Here is a 20,465-nt window from a genome sequence, read left to right on the forward strand (position 1 = left end):
TGATGATAATAAATATTACACAACGTTTATTTCCCTTCCCCGGGGTTTCTCACAAGAAAGTTCTGCAGCTTTGTCCCAAGCATATTGCAGTATTTCATCTCAGCTTGGCTATATAAGCAGGGCAGAGTGTAATGATGCTCATCATCAACTTGTTTCATTCTGTCATAAATAATAAGTGTTTGTCACTGCACCTCAGGTCAGTTCCTGCTTGCGTCACTTGGGCCCTGGCCAGGTTCCTGGGATTCATTCTAGAGTCATAGAATCCACTGTATTTTATTCTTACTCCTTTGTTCTTTTATGTAACTGTGCTGAAAACACTAGATACTGTGTTGTGTTATTTTAACTCAAAACAGCTCCTCTTTCTCTGTACCATAAAGAAATCTTTTCCGTAGAGCTAACTTGGAAATGTTCTAGTAAGCCGGCATAAGCGTGACACAAGTAACATTGCCATTACACTTGGGATTATCTCAGAGAATGTTCTATTCTTCGTTATGTCTACAGGAGAAGGCTCAGCAGGGCTCCAGTGCTGTGCTTGCCTTGACCTACATGGCCAGAGGTCACCCTGACACCCATAGGGAGCGTGTGATACCTCTGTAAGGTACGGTGGGAGGAAGGGGTGAATAACACGTAAGTGACAGCACTAACTTTGAAGTCACATGCCCTCTTGAGGATGCATGACAGACAGGGAAAACCAGTCTTTCTGTAAGATTCATCTCAAGAATGGGAGCAATAAGTGGGTATCAGAAACGATGGATGTGATGCTCTTCATACAGTATCTGGCACATGGCATATGATTAACACACGTCTCTACTGCTCAGCACATAGGGGATGCTCAGCAAATATTGAAGAAATGGGTGAGTTGATGAACAAACGAATGAATGGGCAGTCAGCCAGATAAAGACCTGTTTTGTGTTACCAATGTAGATTCCTCTCTTCTGAACTTAAACTTCTGCTTAAGAAACGGAATAAACTGTGCATGGTGGGATTCAGTAATGTTGGATAAAGTAGATTTGCTCTCAGGTTCCCAGGAGAGAGCTGGAAAGAGAGGACAGGCCGATTCCACACGCCCCCTGCTGGCAAAATTCGCAAACCAGTCCGCACCTGTCAGGTCTGCAGACGCAGGGCCGGGCTGAGCCCTCACCAGAGGGTCATGATTGAACAGATCCATTAACAATAAAAATAAGGTCACAGGCCCTGCCTGCACTGCCTCCTTGGGAGGGTGGCAGGTACAGTTTTGAGCCTGCTCTTCCCTCGTGCACATTCTGAGTCATCACTGGGGCCCCTTGGTCTGCTCTGCACACATCTGGGTTATTCCTGTCAAGGCCTGAACTGATCCCTACCCTCTTTACACTTCCAGATCTCCTCAACACCTTGCTCCCATGAGCCTCTCCTGAAGACTAAGCTCGTCACTCTTCGTGGCATCTGGGTGGGGAAACTGAGGCGTGGAATGAGGGACCCCAAGATGAAAAGCTCCCCAGGGCCCACTCCCAACCCTGCTCTCCCCCAGCAAAGAAGGTGACCAGAAAGGGGTTGGCAGACAAACATCCTCTATGGCTCTCCAGCTGGTTATGAAATATGACAGGCCCCGAAGCTCGGCTTTACCAGGAAATCTTTGCATCAGAAAAACTGGTCTAAACTGAAGGCCCTGGAGCTTAATGAATGCTTCTGGAATTCCAGACTCCCTCTGGGGAAGGCTTCCGTAACCCATTTTATAGCAGTCTTTTTAAGTGGAAGGAAATAATTTTTCACTCACCTTCTTTCTTCCAACTACTGCTCAGCTTTGGGGACATACTTCAGTTCGCTTTTAATGTTCTGGATCTCTGATAGGTTGACCGCAGGTCCTGGAAGTTTCTTCGCTCCTGGCATTGGCTTCTTCTCCTCATCCGAGGTGGGAGGAGCACCCTGAAGAGAAAGAAAAGTAAGAAGGGATGGGCTCTCTGAAAAAAAAAAGGCATTTGGGCTCTCTGTCACTTGTTCCTGCGCTGTTGAGACACCCTCGGAGCTTCCAGAAGATCTGAAGTTTGTAGACGAATATGAAATAAAGTTAGAAGAAGAAAACAAGTCATCTCCATGTGACTTAGAAAACACAGGAGTACTATTCAATGCCTGAAAACTAACAAACATTATGACTAGTTAGGATTTGTGTTTCCAGGAGAAGCACCTTACGAGAGCGAATTTAATTTCGTATCTTAGGATCCTAATATGCCTGCACAGCAGAGATTTGTAGAATGTTAGTACACAGTTGGCTCTAACAATGACTTAGTCCAGAAGCTTAAAAATATTTTTCTTTGGGGTGCAGTAGCTGCCAGCCTTTGTTCCAATAACATCTCTGGGAAGCATAAACAAACTAGTATTTATATAAGCAAAACCTTCTTGAATGTGGGTGGGATGAGGTGGAGTCACAGAGGAGGCCCAGTTCTCCCTCCCAGCTTTAGGAGCTATTTGAAATTTCCTATTATTTAATGTTTTTATATTGTTGCAGCTTTAGGGCGAGACCACATCCTATATGTTTTTTTTTTTTTTTGTGGCTCCTATAATGCCTGGTACAGACATGCACACTTGCCCATTATTGTTTAGCTGATTAATCCCAAGAATGTACCATAATGGCAAATATATGCCTGTGTACATACGCCAAACATACATATTAACAGTGACTGTAACAATGAGATCAGTGGCTGTATGTGGCTCCTACAACCCCCAAGTCATTACTATAGAAAAAAGTTGCTTATGAGCTCATTGTTCCTATGGTAGAGGTGGGGAGCATATTCTCTGGCCCTAGAAGAGAGATGTTGGAGGAACATTTGATCACCGTGGCAGCCACAGGAGCACGCCTCTCCGATCAGTTTTCTCCCGGCAGGGTAATTAGATAACTGGCCCCAGCTGCTTCGCCCTACAAGCCGCCCATCACCACACTGAGATCACACTTCCCACGGCTGCTCTGCTCGTGCCCAATGACTGAGTGTCACAGGATCCTGAAGCCAGCCTGTTCCCGGGAGACAAGAGACTCTTGGGAAGGAACTTCAGCTCGAGAATTTTCCTTAGAACAGCAGTGAGGTCTAAGAGGTTTTGCCCCCATCCGCTGTCCCACTCTTCTTCACCCACGTCACATCCAACCACCCTCCCATTCTTCCTTACAAGTGGTTTTGCCAATAAATATCTTGTATGTCCAAACCCATCGTTCTGTGGGCTTCTTGGAGGACCCAAACTAACACAGTCAAGATGTGGGACTGGCAGGGCTTCATCTGTTTGGCCAACAACTGAGTAAACCAATACAGTTTCAGGGAAAAGGAGTAAGAAACCACACCTTTGCCTGTGGTTCAAGCCCTATGCCCATACTTGTTGCCAGCCTAACCAGGCAGCCCTGTGACCTGGGTATTCAAGCTAATGCTGGGCTTTGCCTCCATCTGGCTCCTACATCTAGTTCTCAAAATGTCTCGAACCTACAGGGAAAGGGAAGAAACTGTTCAAGAGTCCCAATCTCTAACCAATTATTTGGTAGTCATGTCCTTTATAGAATTGCCTGTTTGAGGGGTGAGTAGAAATATAAAATATTAACGTGCTGTTCTAAGGACTAATGGTTTCTCCTGTAGTCATTTTCTTTGAATGTTGGCACAACACTGATGAAAGAGCTAATGTGTCACCCACACAAAATGTGATTCAGTGTAGATTCAGTGTAGACTGTACCTGTTGTAAATATCTGGAAAATAATGTTTCCTCAGGCCAACGTACAGAGCCATAGGATTGGCTTCCTTTTATCAAGGATACACATTTATCATTTATAAATGCAGATTTAGAAGCAATAATTAAAACTATTAAACATCCACTTGGAGCACCAGGTATTCAAAAGTGTTCTTTGCTAGGCTTTTGGAAAGAGGTTTTAAACAAGGCTATAAATTGGTTTTTTTTTTAAATATGTGTAGCACTGAAATGAAAAATGTTTCCTCACTTATGAATGTTCCCATGGTTGTTAGGTGGGTAGAGCTTAATAAAGAAGCATGAAGAAGAAAAATGTCTCTAATTCCTTCTGTTAAGTTCCTGGGTACGTCACATTCACTGTGTTTGTAATATCAAAATGTGCTATATTGGCACATTTAACGCATAAAGCCGCTGTGTGTAGTTATGTGTCTATATGCAAAGATTTACTATGTGAACATACACGGATAGAGGATGATAATATTTAATATTAGCCACTTCCAAATTATTAAAACCTCAATGTACTGGGCTTTTCTTATAAGGTAAGACTTTTAGCACTTGATTTGGCACGGTCACATATGATGGAAATTATAAATGGATATATTCAATAAGTAGACATGACATTGACTCAAGAAGGGGTTAATGGTGGTGCATATTCTTAACTGAAACTTCTCTCATCTTTTAAAAAATGGTAATCAGATCCTATTTCTTCTATAAATTTATTATAAGAATTATAATAAATAAAGGCATGAGTTGGCAGGGCTCCAGATGGCTCCATTTGGCTAATGCATAATACTTTTTTTTTCCTTTTGTACATAGATATTTGAACTGAGAAGGGACATGGAAGACTTTCTTTGGTTGAGATAAAGAGAGCTCGAGAGAGGGCTTATCAGCCGGAGCACTTTACCAGTTTTGGGAATGGCTGTTGTCAAGGGAAACATTCCCCTGGGGGCACTGACAAAGTATTTGTAAAATGTGGCGAAATGGTGAACCATTTTCTGGCTATCTTGCCTCCATCTCCCCCTTTACTACCAGACACCCTATTGAGATCTCCCCTAACCTCCCCTCTGTGGGGTGATGGAGTCTGCTGTGCTCGTCTGTGCTCAGACACTGAGGACTTAGTACTAAGAGCAACCACACTGCTAGCTGTTCTAAGTTACAAAGGCTAACTCATTGAATCCTCACACCAATGCTATAAATCTGCTATTGTCCCTGTTGTGTAGTTGAGGAAACTGAGGCCCAGGGCAGGGAGGGAAAGAGTAAGAAAATTGCCCACGGCCTCACAGCTAGTAAGTAGTGAGACCAGAATTAAGCAGTGTGTTTGCATCTTGTAAGGGCACAAGGTGGAGAGGGAAATAATTAACAGAAAGGCCCAACATGCTATTTTCTGGCTTAATAATGATGGAATTATGGTCAAAAAAGAGATTTGAGAGGCAGAGTGGAGGCTTGTCAATACCCTTCAAATCACTCGAGGCAAGCAGCTGCCTTGTATTATCCAAAAGATGGGCCCTGCTTGTAAGGATTTGGCTGTAAGGCCTCTATGTCGGGCACATGCCAACACTGGCTGGGCCGAGCAGACGGAGGGTGCGCTCCAGCTCTGTGAGCAGAGTAAAGGGCTCACAGAGACCATAGGTGGGCTGAAGACCCAGCCAGTGCTCACAGGCCTTGTCAGACAGCCAAAGGCTGATCTTGGCTTCCTGCTGGGGTACATCCTCTTCACATAGGAGATGGCGTCAGCACTGAGATGGGGGAGCTACTGTCTGTGATCGAGGTGGCCTATTGTGTTCAGGGATGCTGTGTTATAATCTCCATTTTATACAGTGATTATCTTAATGCAAGGCTAGGCTACAAATCCCAAAGCTAACTATGTAAGCAATTCCAGGTTTGCGAACTAGAAAATTTTTTGGAAGTGTGGCTGTAGAAGTTATTTTTATTTCAGATTCCATTTTTCCCTCCAAACTACAGGACGAAAGGGGGCAAACCCACAAAATCCTACTTAATGCCCCTTGTAGCCAAGCCACGCTGCCTAACTGTTCCCCATGCAATGTTGTTTCCATGAGAAACTCATTCCAAGGTCCGGGCCAGACTTTGAGTCATTAGATCCTAACCCTACCTAAGACCCCACAAGCCCCGAGAGAGCTCATTTCTGCTCTTACAGGAACAGAATACCACCATCCCAGCCCATGGAGCCCCATGAGAAAGGTACAGCTCACTTCAAGAAACACTCCTGGAGTCTCTGGATCTCTGTGGATACCTCACTCCTTTCATCCTGTGCAGAATATTGATTAGCCATCTGTACATGTGGCTTATCATAAAGTAGGTGTTCACAAACAGGCTATATCAGTTCTTGTCTATTTTAGAATGTGCTGGAACCATCAGACAAGTGTGAGAGCAAAGTGCTTTCCCAACCCCCTGACTGGGACACTTGTGAGGAGGAAAGCACCAGTTGTACAGTGAAGAACTGAGGGTCATCTTTACCGCAGAGGGAAGATGAGATGCAACCCTCCAAAACAACTGTTACATCCGTCAGTTTAGTGAGAAAACCGGGTCAAGCTACCTTCTGACAGACTGGCATGGGAGTGACAGACACAGCTTAAGGAAGCATGGGAAGAAAACCTAATTACAGAGGTGTGGGAAGAATTTCACTGTCCTTTCTTCAACCTCCCCATGCCTATTTCTTACAATACGCCAGATAATAGGCCTGGGAGTCCTTCATGAAAATTAGATAATTAGATCAATTGATGGCCAATCATTTACTGAACGCTTGCTAGGCTGTGCCATTTCCATTATATCGCTGAGTCCTCTCAGCAAAGCTCTGAGGACAAGAGTGAATCCTATTTGGCAGACACAGACTCAGAAATGCTTGACCAAAATCCCAGAGGGAGGGCTCATATTCAGGAGTGAACTAGATAGCCAAGTCGGCAGCGTCAGAGTTTGAAATTATGTACCAGAAATGCAGGGTAGTGCTGGGTCGTTTCAACTTATATGTTCAAAATTTTTATTCATCAAAGGTGACTTAGTGGTGGAAATTCCAGACCTTGGTGGTGTCACTCAAATACTCCAACTTCTTCTTTGAAAACTTATCTTTCTATTGATAGGAGGCTGGAACTACTAACTTAGGACCATGTCAGGAATTATTTACAGGAAGAAAAGGTTAGATGAGGGACAACCAAAGTTTTATTAGGAAGCTTTGAAATGATGATAGGTGTTCTTTGAGGGCAAATACCAAAGAGGTCACCTACAAAAGTTCAAAATAAAAAAAGCCTTTTTAAAAAGATGAAATACAGTTAGCTATGCCCTGTGGCCTTGTTTAATTCCATTTTCCTTGTCTTATGTGAATGACATGGTCTGAAACCTGAATTTTTTTTTCAGTATCAGACCTTCCAGGTTTCATCAGAAAAGGCACAGCTGGTGAAGAAATGCAGACTTTGGGGCGGGATGGAGGGGTTCCTCGATTTAATGCACTTACTCACTTTGGCCTCCATTTCAGCCGAGCAGGCATCCGAATTTGGAGGAGAGGTAAAGAATCAGCGGGAGGAAAAAAAGACAGAAATTGATGGACTCCTTTGCAAAGTCCTGTTTTCAAAGGAAATACCCAGAGATTGGGACTTTTTGTTTGAATCCACAAGTAATTTAACGTGCTTATTACCTGAGCTCCCACAGGGGTTTGTCACTCATCAGAAGCTGTACTAAAGACATTCTAGTAGGTTCAGTATAAGCTCCGAGTGAAACCTTACTGAGCTAGTGACTGTTGTCAGACCAAGAGCATGTGAGAGGCTATTCCCCCAGCACACACACGCGCACACACTTCCTCAATCAACAAACTACATGTTAAACTCAGCATCTTCAAGTAACTGTGCCAGGCACTTAAAGAGCTGAGGGGCAGTGAGGAGCAGTGTGTTTCGTGGCTAAGAGTCAAAGAAATGGATCTACTGGGTGGTGACTCCTTGACCCACATTCATTCATGCCTCCCTTGTCCTGGAGAGCCAAGCCTTGCCTTGCCTCTGCCCCGCTCTCATCCGGAGGCTGGAGGGGAAAGAAAGGGCTGAGCTCTGCCAGCTAAATTCTCCTCACCTCCTCCGTTTCCGGAGTACACTCTTTTCTTCTGGGAGGTTGCCCAGCTCCCGGCCGAAAGGCTCCCATTGGGATGTTGATATTTGCCTAAAAGAAAAAAAAGCAGGGAAGATTTAGCTCAAAAAAGGAAGTTGCAATGGCTCTCAGAGACCATAATCATTGCGAGGAGAAATGCATCTAGAAAGTACATCCTTAAAGCTTTTTACCTCAAGAAAATTGCCATAATGACAGAATAAAAATATGTGAAGGAAAATGTGACTTCCATTTATTACAAATTTCTGGAACTCATCCTTAGGTCTGTGCAGTGATTTCACAATTCCCTGTTGAATAGAAGAATTTTAAGACACTTTGTTCCGGCTGTTGCCCTCCTGTGATGCTTAATATTTTTCTCTCCCTCAGATGGGGAAGGAACACATAATGATAGGAAAGGAGGAAACAGCATCCATAGAAGCCATTCCACTCCTTAGCCCTCCTTCAGCTTCCTTCAGATTCACCCTAGGAGGGCCGCATTCACACCTGCTAAACCACCTCCTCCTTTCCATAATGTCTATGATTTTTTCAGCACTTCTTGAGATGTCTATAATTGATGCTCCTCTACCTTCTCCCCAGTACACCACTGTGCAGATCAGTGCGTAAGGAGAGTGCTGGAAACTCAAGTTCATTGGTGTCACGCTTCATAGATTTTTGTCCTTTATGAAGATAATGTGTGAGGTGCCTGGGTGACTCAATCGGTTCAATGGCAGCCTTTGGCTCAGGTCATGATCCCGGAGTCCTGGGATCAAGCCCCACATCCAGCTTCCTGCTCAGCTGGAACCTGCTTCTCTTCCTCCCTCTCCCTCTGACACTCTGCCGGCTTGTGCTCTGTCTCAAACAAATAAAATATTTTTTAAAAAAAGATTCTCTCTCTCCTTCTGCCCCTCCCCTCCACCCGTGCTCTCTCTCTAAAAAGAAAACAAAAACTTTTTTTAAGGTTGAACATAATTTTTCCACTTACGATAAAGTGTATGAGTTTTTGGATATGAGTAATTGGGTATTTAGACCTGAAAAGTTGAAATTGCACTTTGATGTTATGCAGGAAAATGATGCCCAAGCAAAGGGAATGAAATATTTTACTACCTGGTGATACAGTTTGGGCAATTTTGGTACCACATCAAACAAAATTATTAGGAAACGTGGTAGATCCATTTGGAACTGCCTGATATGAGCTCTGTTGCCAGAGGAATGTTTAACTCAAGATAGGAAATATCCAGGGTCCATGTTCAGGCAGCCTGGCAGATCTGTGTTCTCCCCAGAGCAGGAAGTGATGTCTTCCTCCTAGGGTCTTTAAAACTCTCCTACTAGAATAAAGCCGATCCTACAGAAAGGAAACAGATCCAAAGTGTTCGTAGAGAGTATCAAAACAGGTACATCACCATTCCTAGGGCCAAGAAGCCAAAGAGTATTTTTATCGGTGTGTACAATGTATACCAGAATATAGGTAGGTGCAACACAATTTTAGACGGAAGCATTTTGGAAAGTCTAAGGCTGAGCCTTCTATGCTATTCCTCTGCTTACTGGAAATATCAGGTGGTCTAGAGTGGGAGGAGGGAGGGGCTTAAGGCAAGGGGGAAAATACGTCTTCTGTGGTGGCAAATATGGTAGCATACCTCATGAATTCCGGGATACACCTCTTTTAATATCTCTGAAATCAAAATGCGTCTTACAACCAATGGTTTCTTAAATTTTTAATTGGCACATTTTTATTTTTTGGCAGGCCATAAAATAATGGTATTTTACAGTTGGCAGCATCTTAGATTGGATGAACACTCATTAGGGTCCTGAAATAAGATCAAAACCATGAAAATAAGACCCGCAGACGATTATCTATTTTGAAGCAATAACTATCTCCATTACTACACTTTGATTGAAAAAGGGGGGAAAAGTAGGTACAAGGACTTCGGGGGGAGAAGGTTAACTGGCTAAAAGTTTAATTAGATCATCTCCACCCTGACCCATTTATTAAGCATCTACAGACGGCATCTTCCTAGTAGTGAGTTGAGGTTCACATAGAGCTTCTGAAAGACTTTATTGCTAAACGAACCTATTTGATCAAGTGTGCATGCTCTATAGTGGGTTGTGGTTTTCAGTAAAGGAACACATAAGGTCATCCAGGATAATGTATTCGGGTAAAACACATGCTATGGGAACACCACCTTTTCTTGCTCAGAGTTTAATTTTAGCAGTGCATGTCGCCTCTCCACGGTAAACGGGTGGCTTCTGCTAGGGAAAAGAGCCCAGTGCTAGGAGTTGTTACAGATTCTCTGTACTTGAAAAAGTGACAACTGTTCTGGGTCTCATCTTTCCCATTTGTAATATGAATGTTAGGCTTCACCAGTGGTTTTCAGGCCCTTCAGCTCTGGAACCTTTTCTTCAAGTAAAGTACTGTGAGCTAAAATGCAAACCAGGTAGAGGTAGAGCTGCTCTGGCTAAGGTGGAAGGGAATGCAGGACCCCATCTGATTTCCCCAAACCCTGGGCCGTGAGCAGTTCCTTCCAGTGTGTGTGGGGCAGGGGGGCAATCTGACAACCATTGAAAGAGATCACCCCTAAGTGGATGAGTATTGGCATGTACTTACAACGTTCATTCTTCCTATTGTTAAGTTGTCTGTAATTTACTCTCGACTAGCATAGGGGATATGATATTTTATATATTCAGCCTGGTCTAAACTGCAGCTCTAGAGAATTCTATTGCTCTAAATGGGATTTTATTCTCTCAGTAGGGTGGGTGGTCATTAGGTGGTAAAATATCACTAAGACCACATTCCCACGATTGCTGCTCCAAGTCCTTCCATTAAGCCAAATGCCCACTAACATCTGAGGTCTTGACATTTGAAGAAATGTCAAAAATAGGTGAAATAATGGCATGAGCATTAGAAATGGCTCTTGTTGAAGAAATTAGAGGAGGTTAGGGTCTGTAGACTGGTTAAAATGTTTTAGAGACAACCCCACCACCACCACCACCGCCACCGAACAGAGTGTGAGAATCTGATGGCCTGTAGATTGCATCTGCAGAGACAGAGCTCGGGGAGCGATCCCTAAATGGGCCTGTCTCCAGCCACCGATAACAAGGGTTTCCCGCTGGGTGCTGCCAACTAGGGGCACGGAATCCCCACCTGCCTCATATGAGGACAGGTGACAGTCACTTGAAGCACTTGAAGGAACGAGAACTGAGGCTTCCTGGAGCCCGCAGACAGACTGCACGGCCCGGTTTGTGCCTGCTTGCTAACGAGTGTGTGTTTAGCAAACGGTGGGTACATGTGGCAGAGCTGGGTTTGAGACTGGCTAAGCCGGCGCGACACTGGGGACCGTAACTACTCCCCTGGCCACCCACTACACAGTACTTTCACCACCCCCAAACCCTGATTCAGCCTAGGGCCTACATCCTCGCAACAGACTTCGGAGGTTTGAGGTTCAGACCATCACCTTTGTTTTGCTGATGAAGAAACTGAGCCGGGGCAGCCCGGGTGGCTCAGCGGTTAAGCCGCCTTCAGCCCAGGGCGTGATCCTGGAGACCCAGGATCGAGTCCCACGTCGGGCTCCCTGCATGGAGCCTGCTTCTCCCTCTGCCTGTGTCTCTGCCTCTCTCTCTCTCTCTCTCTCTCTCTCTGTGTGTCTCTCATGAATAAATAAATAAAATCTTAAAAAAAAAAGAAACTGAGCCTCAGAGAAGTTAGATGTCACACAAAGAGTTGGAGGAAAAGCCAGGTTTCCGAATCAGAGCTTCTGATCTTAAGGACAGATCTTTTCACTCCATCAAGCCCTCTCCAAATAGCACTTTTTTACCTGAACAAAATGAGCTCTAACCACTCTAAAATTCTCAAAACTGTCAGAAAAATTACAGGGTTACACTTTGAGAATGGCCTTGGAAAACGGGCACACAAAATGGATAATCCCAAAATCGGTGTCAGAGAAAAGCCACATTGAAAAATGAGCCATTAACTCACTGACTTGATGCTTTTTCATCTTTAAGGCATCCCTCAAGAAACCAGGAACCTAAATGGTTTTTTTTTTTTGACAGCAAATATTGACAGAATCCAAAGCAGCCCAAGAACGTGTCAAATATCCAGCCATTAACGTACACCTGAAGGGAGTGTCAGAAGAGTGCTTTGTAAATGATTAGAGACAGTTCATTAATATAATTGTAGGGTGGTGATATCTGAGTGACAAATTACAGACTAAATTATAGCCATAAGAAAAATTCCTTACAACTTGAATTTAATGAAAATACATAGACCTTAGCTCTCTTTTTTTATTCCATTGGCTAGAGAATCATGTCATAATCTTGTTTTTTCACTGACTCAACTCTGTTTGAACGCAAATAAAATACCTTTCAATGATTAACATTTCCATCTGCAAATTGGGTATGATATTCACTATTCAAAATGGATTTCGAATATTAGGTACATTTTTATGAAAGAAAATTGAGTCAATCCAGGTCATTGGTGGTAGACTTTCTCTGTGTTGAGTTGACTCCACATCATTGATGTTATTAGACTTTTTCTAGGTTTGTTTATTCTATAAGGTTGCACTTCCTTCTCTTTATAGACTCTGTATAAATGCAAAGGAAGCAGGCTTTTCGTTTCTTCCTTTCATAACACATTCCCTTGCATTTCTTTTCCTCCCTTAAGTTTTATTCATCTTAGATATTTTTAAATATGCCCCTGACGCAGCAAGCCCAGCGCATAGCTTTCCCAAGCTATACATAATTTGGTACATCCTCGAAGTTGGGAATGGAAAAAAAATCTACTAGATCATCTTTTGCCAGAACAGGATACAGTTCCCTGATAATGGACCTATCTGATGTGAAATGAATACTACACTTGATCTCACCAGGCGAAGAAAAGTAGAAAGAATTCCCTGTAAGTTAATTCCACTACTCCCTTAATTATTTGTATTGTTCTCCTGCTTGGCTCCAGGCGTTGAGCCTGAGGATTCTGGAAACAATATTCCCTCCACAGTCCCTCCTGTGTGACTTACAATGGAGTGACATCTTCTTTCCCCAGTGGGTTGGATTCTGATAGCTCTCCGCCCCTGGGCACTGACAATCCCTATCTACTTTGCTTTCCTCTGCCAGTGTTCTCTTGTCTCTCCCTCCCTGTTGGCACCCATTCTGGCTCTCCCTTCAGTGTTGAGACTTTTGGAGTTTCCTCCCATTGCATATTTGTTTCAGATAACCCCCCCAACACGCACACTGATTCTATCTTTAGTTTTCAGAGGTCTCCAGCCACTCGGGCCAGAATCTATAGCCATCCCCGCCCCCTCATGTCATCCTCCCAGGCCACAGGCAGAGGGAAACCCTGCAGGGTTGCATTTTGCAGTATTCCGTTCTGTACCTTCCTATTCTTGGTGTCCTAGACCTTCTCTGAACGGAGCAAGGTATGACATTTTGAGATTTCTCTTTTTTAAAAAAAAAAAAAGATTTTATTTATTTATTCATGAGAGACAGAGAAAGGCAGAGACATAGGCAGAGGGAGAAGCAAGCTCTCTGCAGGGAGCCCGATGTGGTACTCGATCCCGGACCCTGGGATCACGCCCTGAGTCAGAGGCAGATGCTCAACCGCTGAGCCACCCAGGCATCACCATTTTGAGATTTCTAGCATCTTCATAGAGACTTTCAGAAAGAAGTTTCTCAATAGCTGATTAGAAAATGAGATTCTTGGGGCACCTGGGTGGCTCAGTCCGTTAAACAACTGCCTTTGGCTCAGGTCAGGATCCCAGCATCCTGGGACTGATTCCCACATCCAGCTCCCTGCTCAGCGGGGAGTCTGCTTCTCCCTCCCCCTGCTCTTGTGCGCTCTCTCTTGATCTCTTTCTCTCTCCCCCACCCATAAATAAATAAATACATCTTTTTAAAAATGAGATTCTTATTTGATATATTAGCCTAAATTACGAGAGACAGATGAACCTACCAACTAAAATGTAGTCCAACCTATTTTAAAATACAGTTCTCTACCATTAGAATATAACTTCTTTGTCTTTAGGGATTCTTGAAATCTGGAAAAGATTCAGAACATACAAAACTTACCCACTCAACACAATCTTGAGAAACTCTCACTCAGCCACTGTCCATCGCCCATGGTGTTTCATACTGAAAATCTTTCTTTTCTCTCTCTCTCTCCCTCTCTCTTCTCATCACATTACTCTCTTCAGTAATTTCCTGAATGACCCAACTGTCGTCTTGTCATCCAGGGAAAAGCAGATTTCAAGAATGTACTATGTGGCTATTAAGTTAATGTGTACAGTTGGTTGAGGGCAGGTCATAATTCTGAGGTACTTAGAAAGGTCAGCCTCAAAAATAAAAAAATGACATCTTTTGGCCAACATGGACTAACTTGCTTCATGTTACCAATGTGGAGCCCTGTTCGGAGCAGTAAAGATTATCAGCTGGAGGTAGCATGAGCCCACTCTAGAGTCAGTCTGTTAACATTCACCATCTCCCTACATGTTAAAGAAACCAGAGTTAGAAGTAATAAACACTGTATTACAGTGGTTTACATAAGAAAGAAGCAGTAGATCCATGATCAAAGAAAAGGCCTTGACTCTACATTAAAACAAGTGGCAAATGAAAATTCATTTTTAACTTTTAAATTTAAATAAGATAAGGAAAGGAAGATATGTATCATGATATTATCTTTAGCTTTAACCAATGTATTTGATTAACTGGCGGAACATGGGTAATGACAGTTTATTCCTTTGTGCCAAGGATTGTCATGTAGCTGAAATTCTTTATAAACTAGACTCCTAGGGGACCTGCATGGCTCAGTGGTTGAGCATCTGCTTTTGGCTCAGGTCGTGATCATGGAGTCCTAGGACCAAGTTTCACATCAGGCTCCCAGCAGGGAGCCTGCTTCTCTCTGTGTGTCTCTCATGGATAAATAAATAAAATATTTTTTAAAAATTTAAACTAGAAATCCTAGTCAGGAAGCACTTAGAATCTCTGACACCTGTCTATAAAGATTTTGGTCAGGGTGTTTTCTTCTTCCATGGAGCCTTTATGCCCTGGGCAATGGGGCGTAGAAGAGCAATGATAATGAGTAGGAAAGAGAAAGAAATATTAAAGCTCAGAGCATCACGATATTCTGTTCTACACATGGATTGGGTAGCAACGGACAAGTTCCCATAAGAGGCTATATACTAAGGATGTAGGGTGCATATAATCATTCCTTTAAAATGTATAATAAGAGTTAGGTTCAGTTTCACAAGCAGGTTGGTTAAGTGAAGTAAACAGAGAGGTGGGAATTCAGTGGCCATGGCCGTTTGTATTTTGAGACCGTGTTCATCACTGAGTCACTTTACTTCGTACTTTTCACTCCCAGCCAGCTCACGTTTAAGATGAATTTAATCAGGTAGGCTATTACCTTCTTCCCTACGATGCTGACACTCTTTCTCAATGTCACTTGAGCTCTTTAAAAGGGAGGGCTCTTTAAAAGGGAGGACCCGGCTTGGTACTTATGATTACCTATTAGATGGTCCCACCCACTCCTCCATCCTTACTCTGCATGCCAGAGTGGGGATGGTAAGTAATGAGACTAGAGAATGTTGCCGGAGTGGTTCCACACATGGGCTTTGGGACGGACTATTTGAGTTTGGGTCCCGACTCTCCTACTTAGAAGCTGTGTGATCCTGGGTGAGTTCTTTCACTTCTCTAAACCTTTCATTATAATCCATAGAGATCTCATTGCACTGCACCAAGTACATAGTAAACCCTGAAGAAACTGTGACTATTATCATCCTAATAATAAACCTTAGAAACTATTCTCAGGAAGTTCATAGACTATTAGAAGCTGCACAGAGGCTTGGAGGCCATTTAATCCAACACCTTCCCTTTGCAGATCAGAGGACCAGGGGGGTGAAGTCACAGAGCAGAGCTAAGACTAAGGCACAGAACTCTTTTCCATTCAACCATGAAGTTCTCAGATCTCATAAGAGAGGACAAATAATATTCAGCTCACTTGGGTCAATGGTGGAGAGAAAAGCCAGTGGTGACCTAGAGAACATTGGCTCTGGGTGGGCTGAGGCCCTAGGAAAGGCCCATGGTGGTTTCCAAAGGGGGTGCATTCAGGAGGAAGAGGAGTGTCCAGTGTCAGTTGGTCTCATTAGAGACTTCCTGACCAGATCACTGATGGGATTGGATTTCCAAACAGCTCAAGCTTTCCCTACCTGTCACATAAAATGTTTTCACCTGAAGGGATCAACCCCACTACACTGACTGTGCTGATGTTACCTTGGTTGCAACTCCATCCCCATCAATAACAGGGTTTAACAAGCAACCTGGAGAGTACAGAATAAGGGTCTGGAGAGTACAGAATAAGGATCAGTAAACTATGGCCCATGGACCAAACCCAACCTGCCACCTGTTTTTATAAATAAAGTTGCATTGGCACACAGCCACATTCATTCATTTAGGTACTGCCTATGTCTGCTTTTGTGCTATGATGGCAGAGTTGAGTAGTTAAAACAGAGACCCACTGATATGAAAACTCTAAAATATTTACTATTTTGCCCTTTATAGAAAAGATTTGTCAGTATCTGGTACACAGCCTTATAGCTACTTAGGAGACAAAGGCCCTGTCCAGGCAAAGAAAGGATCAACTGATTTCTTCGGGGTATTTTTATGTCCCTGGCATAAATGTGATTTCATTAGCACAACTGAAGAGAAACACCAACTTAGATAGAATCCCCATACAATCCAAAGACCACTTTTTCCATGTGGGTCTGAAAGACAGCTGTCCAAGACCCCTAAGGATAGGCCTAGTTTCCGGCCTTCCTGTTAATCTGGGGTATGGAGGGGATGGAACCAGTTGAAGAGAAACCAAGCATTACTTGGGCAGTTAAGAAAGCCATCTCTTAAGGAATTGTGTGCTATAAACCAGGCACTTGCCATTCATTATTTTATTCATTATAACAATCCTTTCAAGTAGTGTGATCGTCACCATTTTACAGAAGGGTAAACTAAGGGTGACCTAACGTCACACAGTGAGTGCCAGGCAGAGATTTGTAACCATTTGGCTCCATGTGGTCTGATGCAGTAGTTCAACTGTCTAAATGCCTAACTATATTAAGTGTAGCTGACAGTGGCTTAAGTTTGCTCAAGCCAGACAAAATAGAGATCTAAGTCATTATTTTCTAGCAGTTTGTGCTGCAAAATACTATGCTAGAAAATAATCATTTGAAAGTTCCTGTATGTTTAAAAAACTCTGCCTATATCACCACTTTCTTGGAAACACACAAAGCCATTAGCAAGTTATGGACTCTGAGAAATCCTGCAGTAAAGATCCTATCCACCCCCCACCCCTCGAATTTAGTGTTCCTCAAACACTCTGTCGTGGAACCCTTTAATTAACAAATGGCATTCCAGAAAACTAGTATTCTAAGAGACACACTTTGGGAACTGTTGAACTAGATGATGGTAATGATGATGGTGGTGATGATTGATGAGTGATGATAACAGCTAATATTTATTAAGCAATTACCAGGAGCTGGGCATTAGCCTAAGCATTCACATGTATTAATTCATTTAACTCTCATAGCAATCCTATGAGACCAGTACTGTATTTAATTCCCCACTTGATAGATGAGAAAACCAAGGCACAAAGAGTTTAAACAACTTGCCGAAAGACACACAGCTAGTAAGGCCTGGAGACAAGCTCCTCGAACAGGGGGATTGGCTATCAATTCATCTTTGCATGGCCTGCACTTTGCACGGTGCCTGTCACAAAGCATATACCCAGGAAATGAGGTTGAACCACACTGGAAATGAGATCCTAATAAAAAGGAGAAGCAACTAGAACGTGTTGAATAGAACATTTAAGATCTTTAAGTGCTATTTAAACAAGGAGGGTACCCCCTCATCATTTGGGGTATCTATTCCCGACATGACTGTTTGTACCCTAGATAATGTTACTACTATAAACCATTTTTAATACTGTAACCATTTTCATATTCTATTTAATAAACCTGACTTTAGGTTAATGCAGAGATCATAGAAAAATATCAGACAATGCAGATCCTATTTAGCCACGAGAAATAACATTTCATTTAAAGGTGCATTAAATTAGGCTTTTTGAGTGGCATAAAATATACGGAAAGAGGCAAAACCACATCCATAAGGAAGCACTCTATTGCCTTTGTTGGTAGAGTGGATGGAATTTTTTAAATGCAGTAAAATAACAGTTACTGAGAAGAGTCCATAGCAACTTTTTAAATATTACAGGCCTAAAAATATATCAAGGTCAAAATTAGTAGATAAGATACTGGCGAATTTTCAGTGTAGGTTTGAGGGAAGCCAGAAAGCACTGAGGAAGAAAAATCAACACACTTTCAGCTTTGAAAGGAAGAGAAGCAAAGACAGCCTGAGAGAAGACTATGTTTTTGTGTCCTACAAAATAAAAAGGAAATTTTATGTTTAACACTTTGGGAGCTTCAAATGCAGTGATTAAATTATATTATTTCTCATCACATTAACAAAGAACATTCCTGAATGATAATTATTATGTTAACAGTTGACGCTTAATGAGGGCTTCCTGTGCTGTTTTAAGCACCTTGTATGTGTAGCTCTGGGACGTGAGCACTGTTATTATCCCCATTTCATAGATGTGGAAACAGAGGCAGAGAGACAAAGTTTTCCCATGATTCCACACCAGTACGGATTAACTAGATGGGTAACTTTTACTTCAAACTCCAGTAAAGAAGGTTCAAAGGCTCAAGGATGCCCACAGGTCTGGGAGGCAAAATAAACTCCACTACCAACATCAAGGTATGTCAGAGATTCACTAGGTGGACACAGAAGGGTGGGCCAAAGGTGGCAATGTGGAGTAGGATCCTTGCCAATAAGCTCTTCCTTGGTAGTTCGTTCTATGACAAGTGTCCAGGGGTTGTAATATATCTTGCCACTTAAGAAGCCCATCCACATAAGGCTGTGCATTAATCTTGACAGGTAACAGTATGTTGTCCCTCCACCCACCTCTACCACTGGCATCTGCTAGGATCTCTAACCCCACAATCTGGCCACATGCACATCCCTCCAAAATATGGTCAATCGCTTATGCTCATGCTGTGATGGTGCATCAGATATTCAGGAACTGAATATACTAAATATTCAGAAACTGTGCCACACATCCTGTGGTATTCAGAAAAGTCCAGGAAAAAAAAATGTAAACGTCCCTTTAGGAGTAGCACAGATGACTCCATGCTGATGGAAGAGAAAGATGGAATTTTGCAATAAAACATCATGCCCAGCATCGCAGCGTGGGAGCCACTGGAAGAGTTAAACACAGAAACCCTAAGACAATAACAAATTAAGTATTGAGTCAAAACAAATATTGAAAGTTACCTTCATAATTGTATTTGTGTTCCAAAATGCCTATTTCTCCCTCTCCTCTTTTGGAGTGACTCTTAAGTCAGTTGAAGTAAGCAAAGAATTTGTTTGCTGAGAAGGTATGAGGAGGCATAACAGCACACAGCCTTCACGCGATAAATAAATACCTAACCCTGAGGAAGAACACTTGACAAGAGAGGATGTTTTCTAAATAGATGGGTCAATAAAATCCGTTAGATATAAAAATGGAAAGTGAATTCTTAAATTCCCATCAATGAGCATATCAAAAACCTACCTCGAAAAACAGATCAAACAGATAAGCACTGCATTTTTGTCGATGGTCATTTAATTCCCATTCATAACTTTGATCGTCTCACACTTCAGTGCAATTGAACAAAAGTAGTTTCTCCCTCCTCAGTGGTACCTTCCCAGCCTCAGATCCGGCCTCATTCGTGCCCTAGGAGTCGGTCTTTTCTTGAAGTGAATCACCAAACGACGGGTGAACAGTCCTAAACAGTCTGATGTATTAAGCAAGCAGGCGAAGAGTCGCAGAGCTAACGTTAAAACACAAATATGCCTCCTTACCTGGATGGCTCTGACATTGGAAACCGGCTGTTTCGACATATTCACGGGGTCTTATCCCTAAAAAAACAAGTGAGAAACTGTTAGAGGTGGCGGCATCCAGATTGGCCAACTTGATAAATTAGAACTTAACTCATGATTCCACTGGGCAGTCACCCCTTTCGGTGGCCCTCTATTCTTTCAGTCTCAGTTTCTGGGGTTACTTAGAGACTCCCCTCCCTAATGCCTTGGGGAGAGGGAACACTAGAGGGCCCCGATAAATCATTCAGGAGGAGAAATGCTGAGAGGCCTCGCCCCTGATCTAATGATAGGCGATCAGAAACTTGAAAGGCCCTATCATCTCCTTCCTGCCCTCCTGCCCCCACTGCCCGGAGCAGCAGAGCTAAGAGGTTGTGGGAATAAAACCCCTTTGTGTGGGGCCTCGGGAGCTCTGTCTCCGCTTGAAACTGAACTTCTGCTCCCAAGGAGCGGCTGCCAGGGCTGGGTGTCAGCCCGTTGGGAGCTTGTCCTCTGCCCTGAAAGCCCGGCTGCGCTGGGTCCTGACTCCTGGCCGCCCCCTCCCCGAGCACGTGTGTGCTGGGCCCGGGCCCGGAGGGCACCCTGAGGACGGCCACGGTCCCCCCCTCCGGCGAGCGCAGGCCGCCGCCAGCTCCCCCGCAAGCAAGGACTCCCAGACCCGACATTTCCCCAGGTGCCGCAGTGCTTCCTCCCCAAAGGACTTGGGCTTGCTCTCGGGGGCCACCTGACTTACAGCAGGTGGC

General features: G+C 43.4%; 1 protein-coding gene and 1 long non-coding RNA gene across 4 annotated transcripts in view; one reads left to right on the top strand and one right to left on the bottom strand.

Moving 5' to 3' along the window:
* Nucleotides 1–20,465, bottom strand: part of SMPX (small muscle protein X-linked) — a 57,935-nt gene that overhangs the window by 29,299 nt on the left and 8,171 nt on the right. For all 3 annotated transcript variants that reach the window (XM_038587054.1, XM_038587053.1, XM_038587052.1), the window contains exons 2-4: nt 19,708–19,764; nt 7,768–7,854; nt 1,754–1,902 (exon numbers count right to left, since the gene is read on the bottom strand). In XM_038587054.1, the coding sequence (XP_038442982.1) occupies nt 1,768–1,902; nt 7,768–7,854; nt 19,708–19,746 (261 nt within the window). In that variant the 5' untranslated portion in view covers nt 19,747–19,764 and the 3' untranslated portion in view covers nt 1,754–1,767. The remainder of the gene's footprint in view (nt 1–1,753; nt 1,903–7,767; nt 7,855–19,707; nt 19,765–20,465) is intronic.
* LOC119868394 lies at nt 192–4,009 on the top strand. Its single transcript, XR_005386185.1, has 2 exons — nt 192–598; nt 1,358–4,009. It is a non-coding gene; the product is annotated as an uncharacterized LOC119868394 (long non-coding RNA).

The sequence above is a fragment of the Canis lupus genome, chromosome X (assembly GCF_011100685.1).
Source record: "Canis lupus familiaris isolate Mischka breed German Shepherd chromosome X, alternate assembly UU_Cfam_GSD_1.0, whole genome shotgun sequence".
Taxonomy (NCBI): domain Eukaryota; kingdom Metazoa; phylum Chordata; class Mammalia; order Carnivora; family Canidae; genus Canis; species Canis lupus.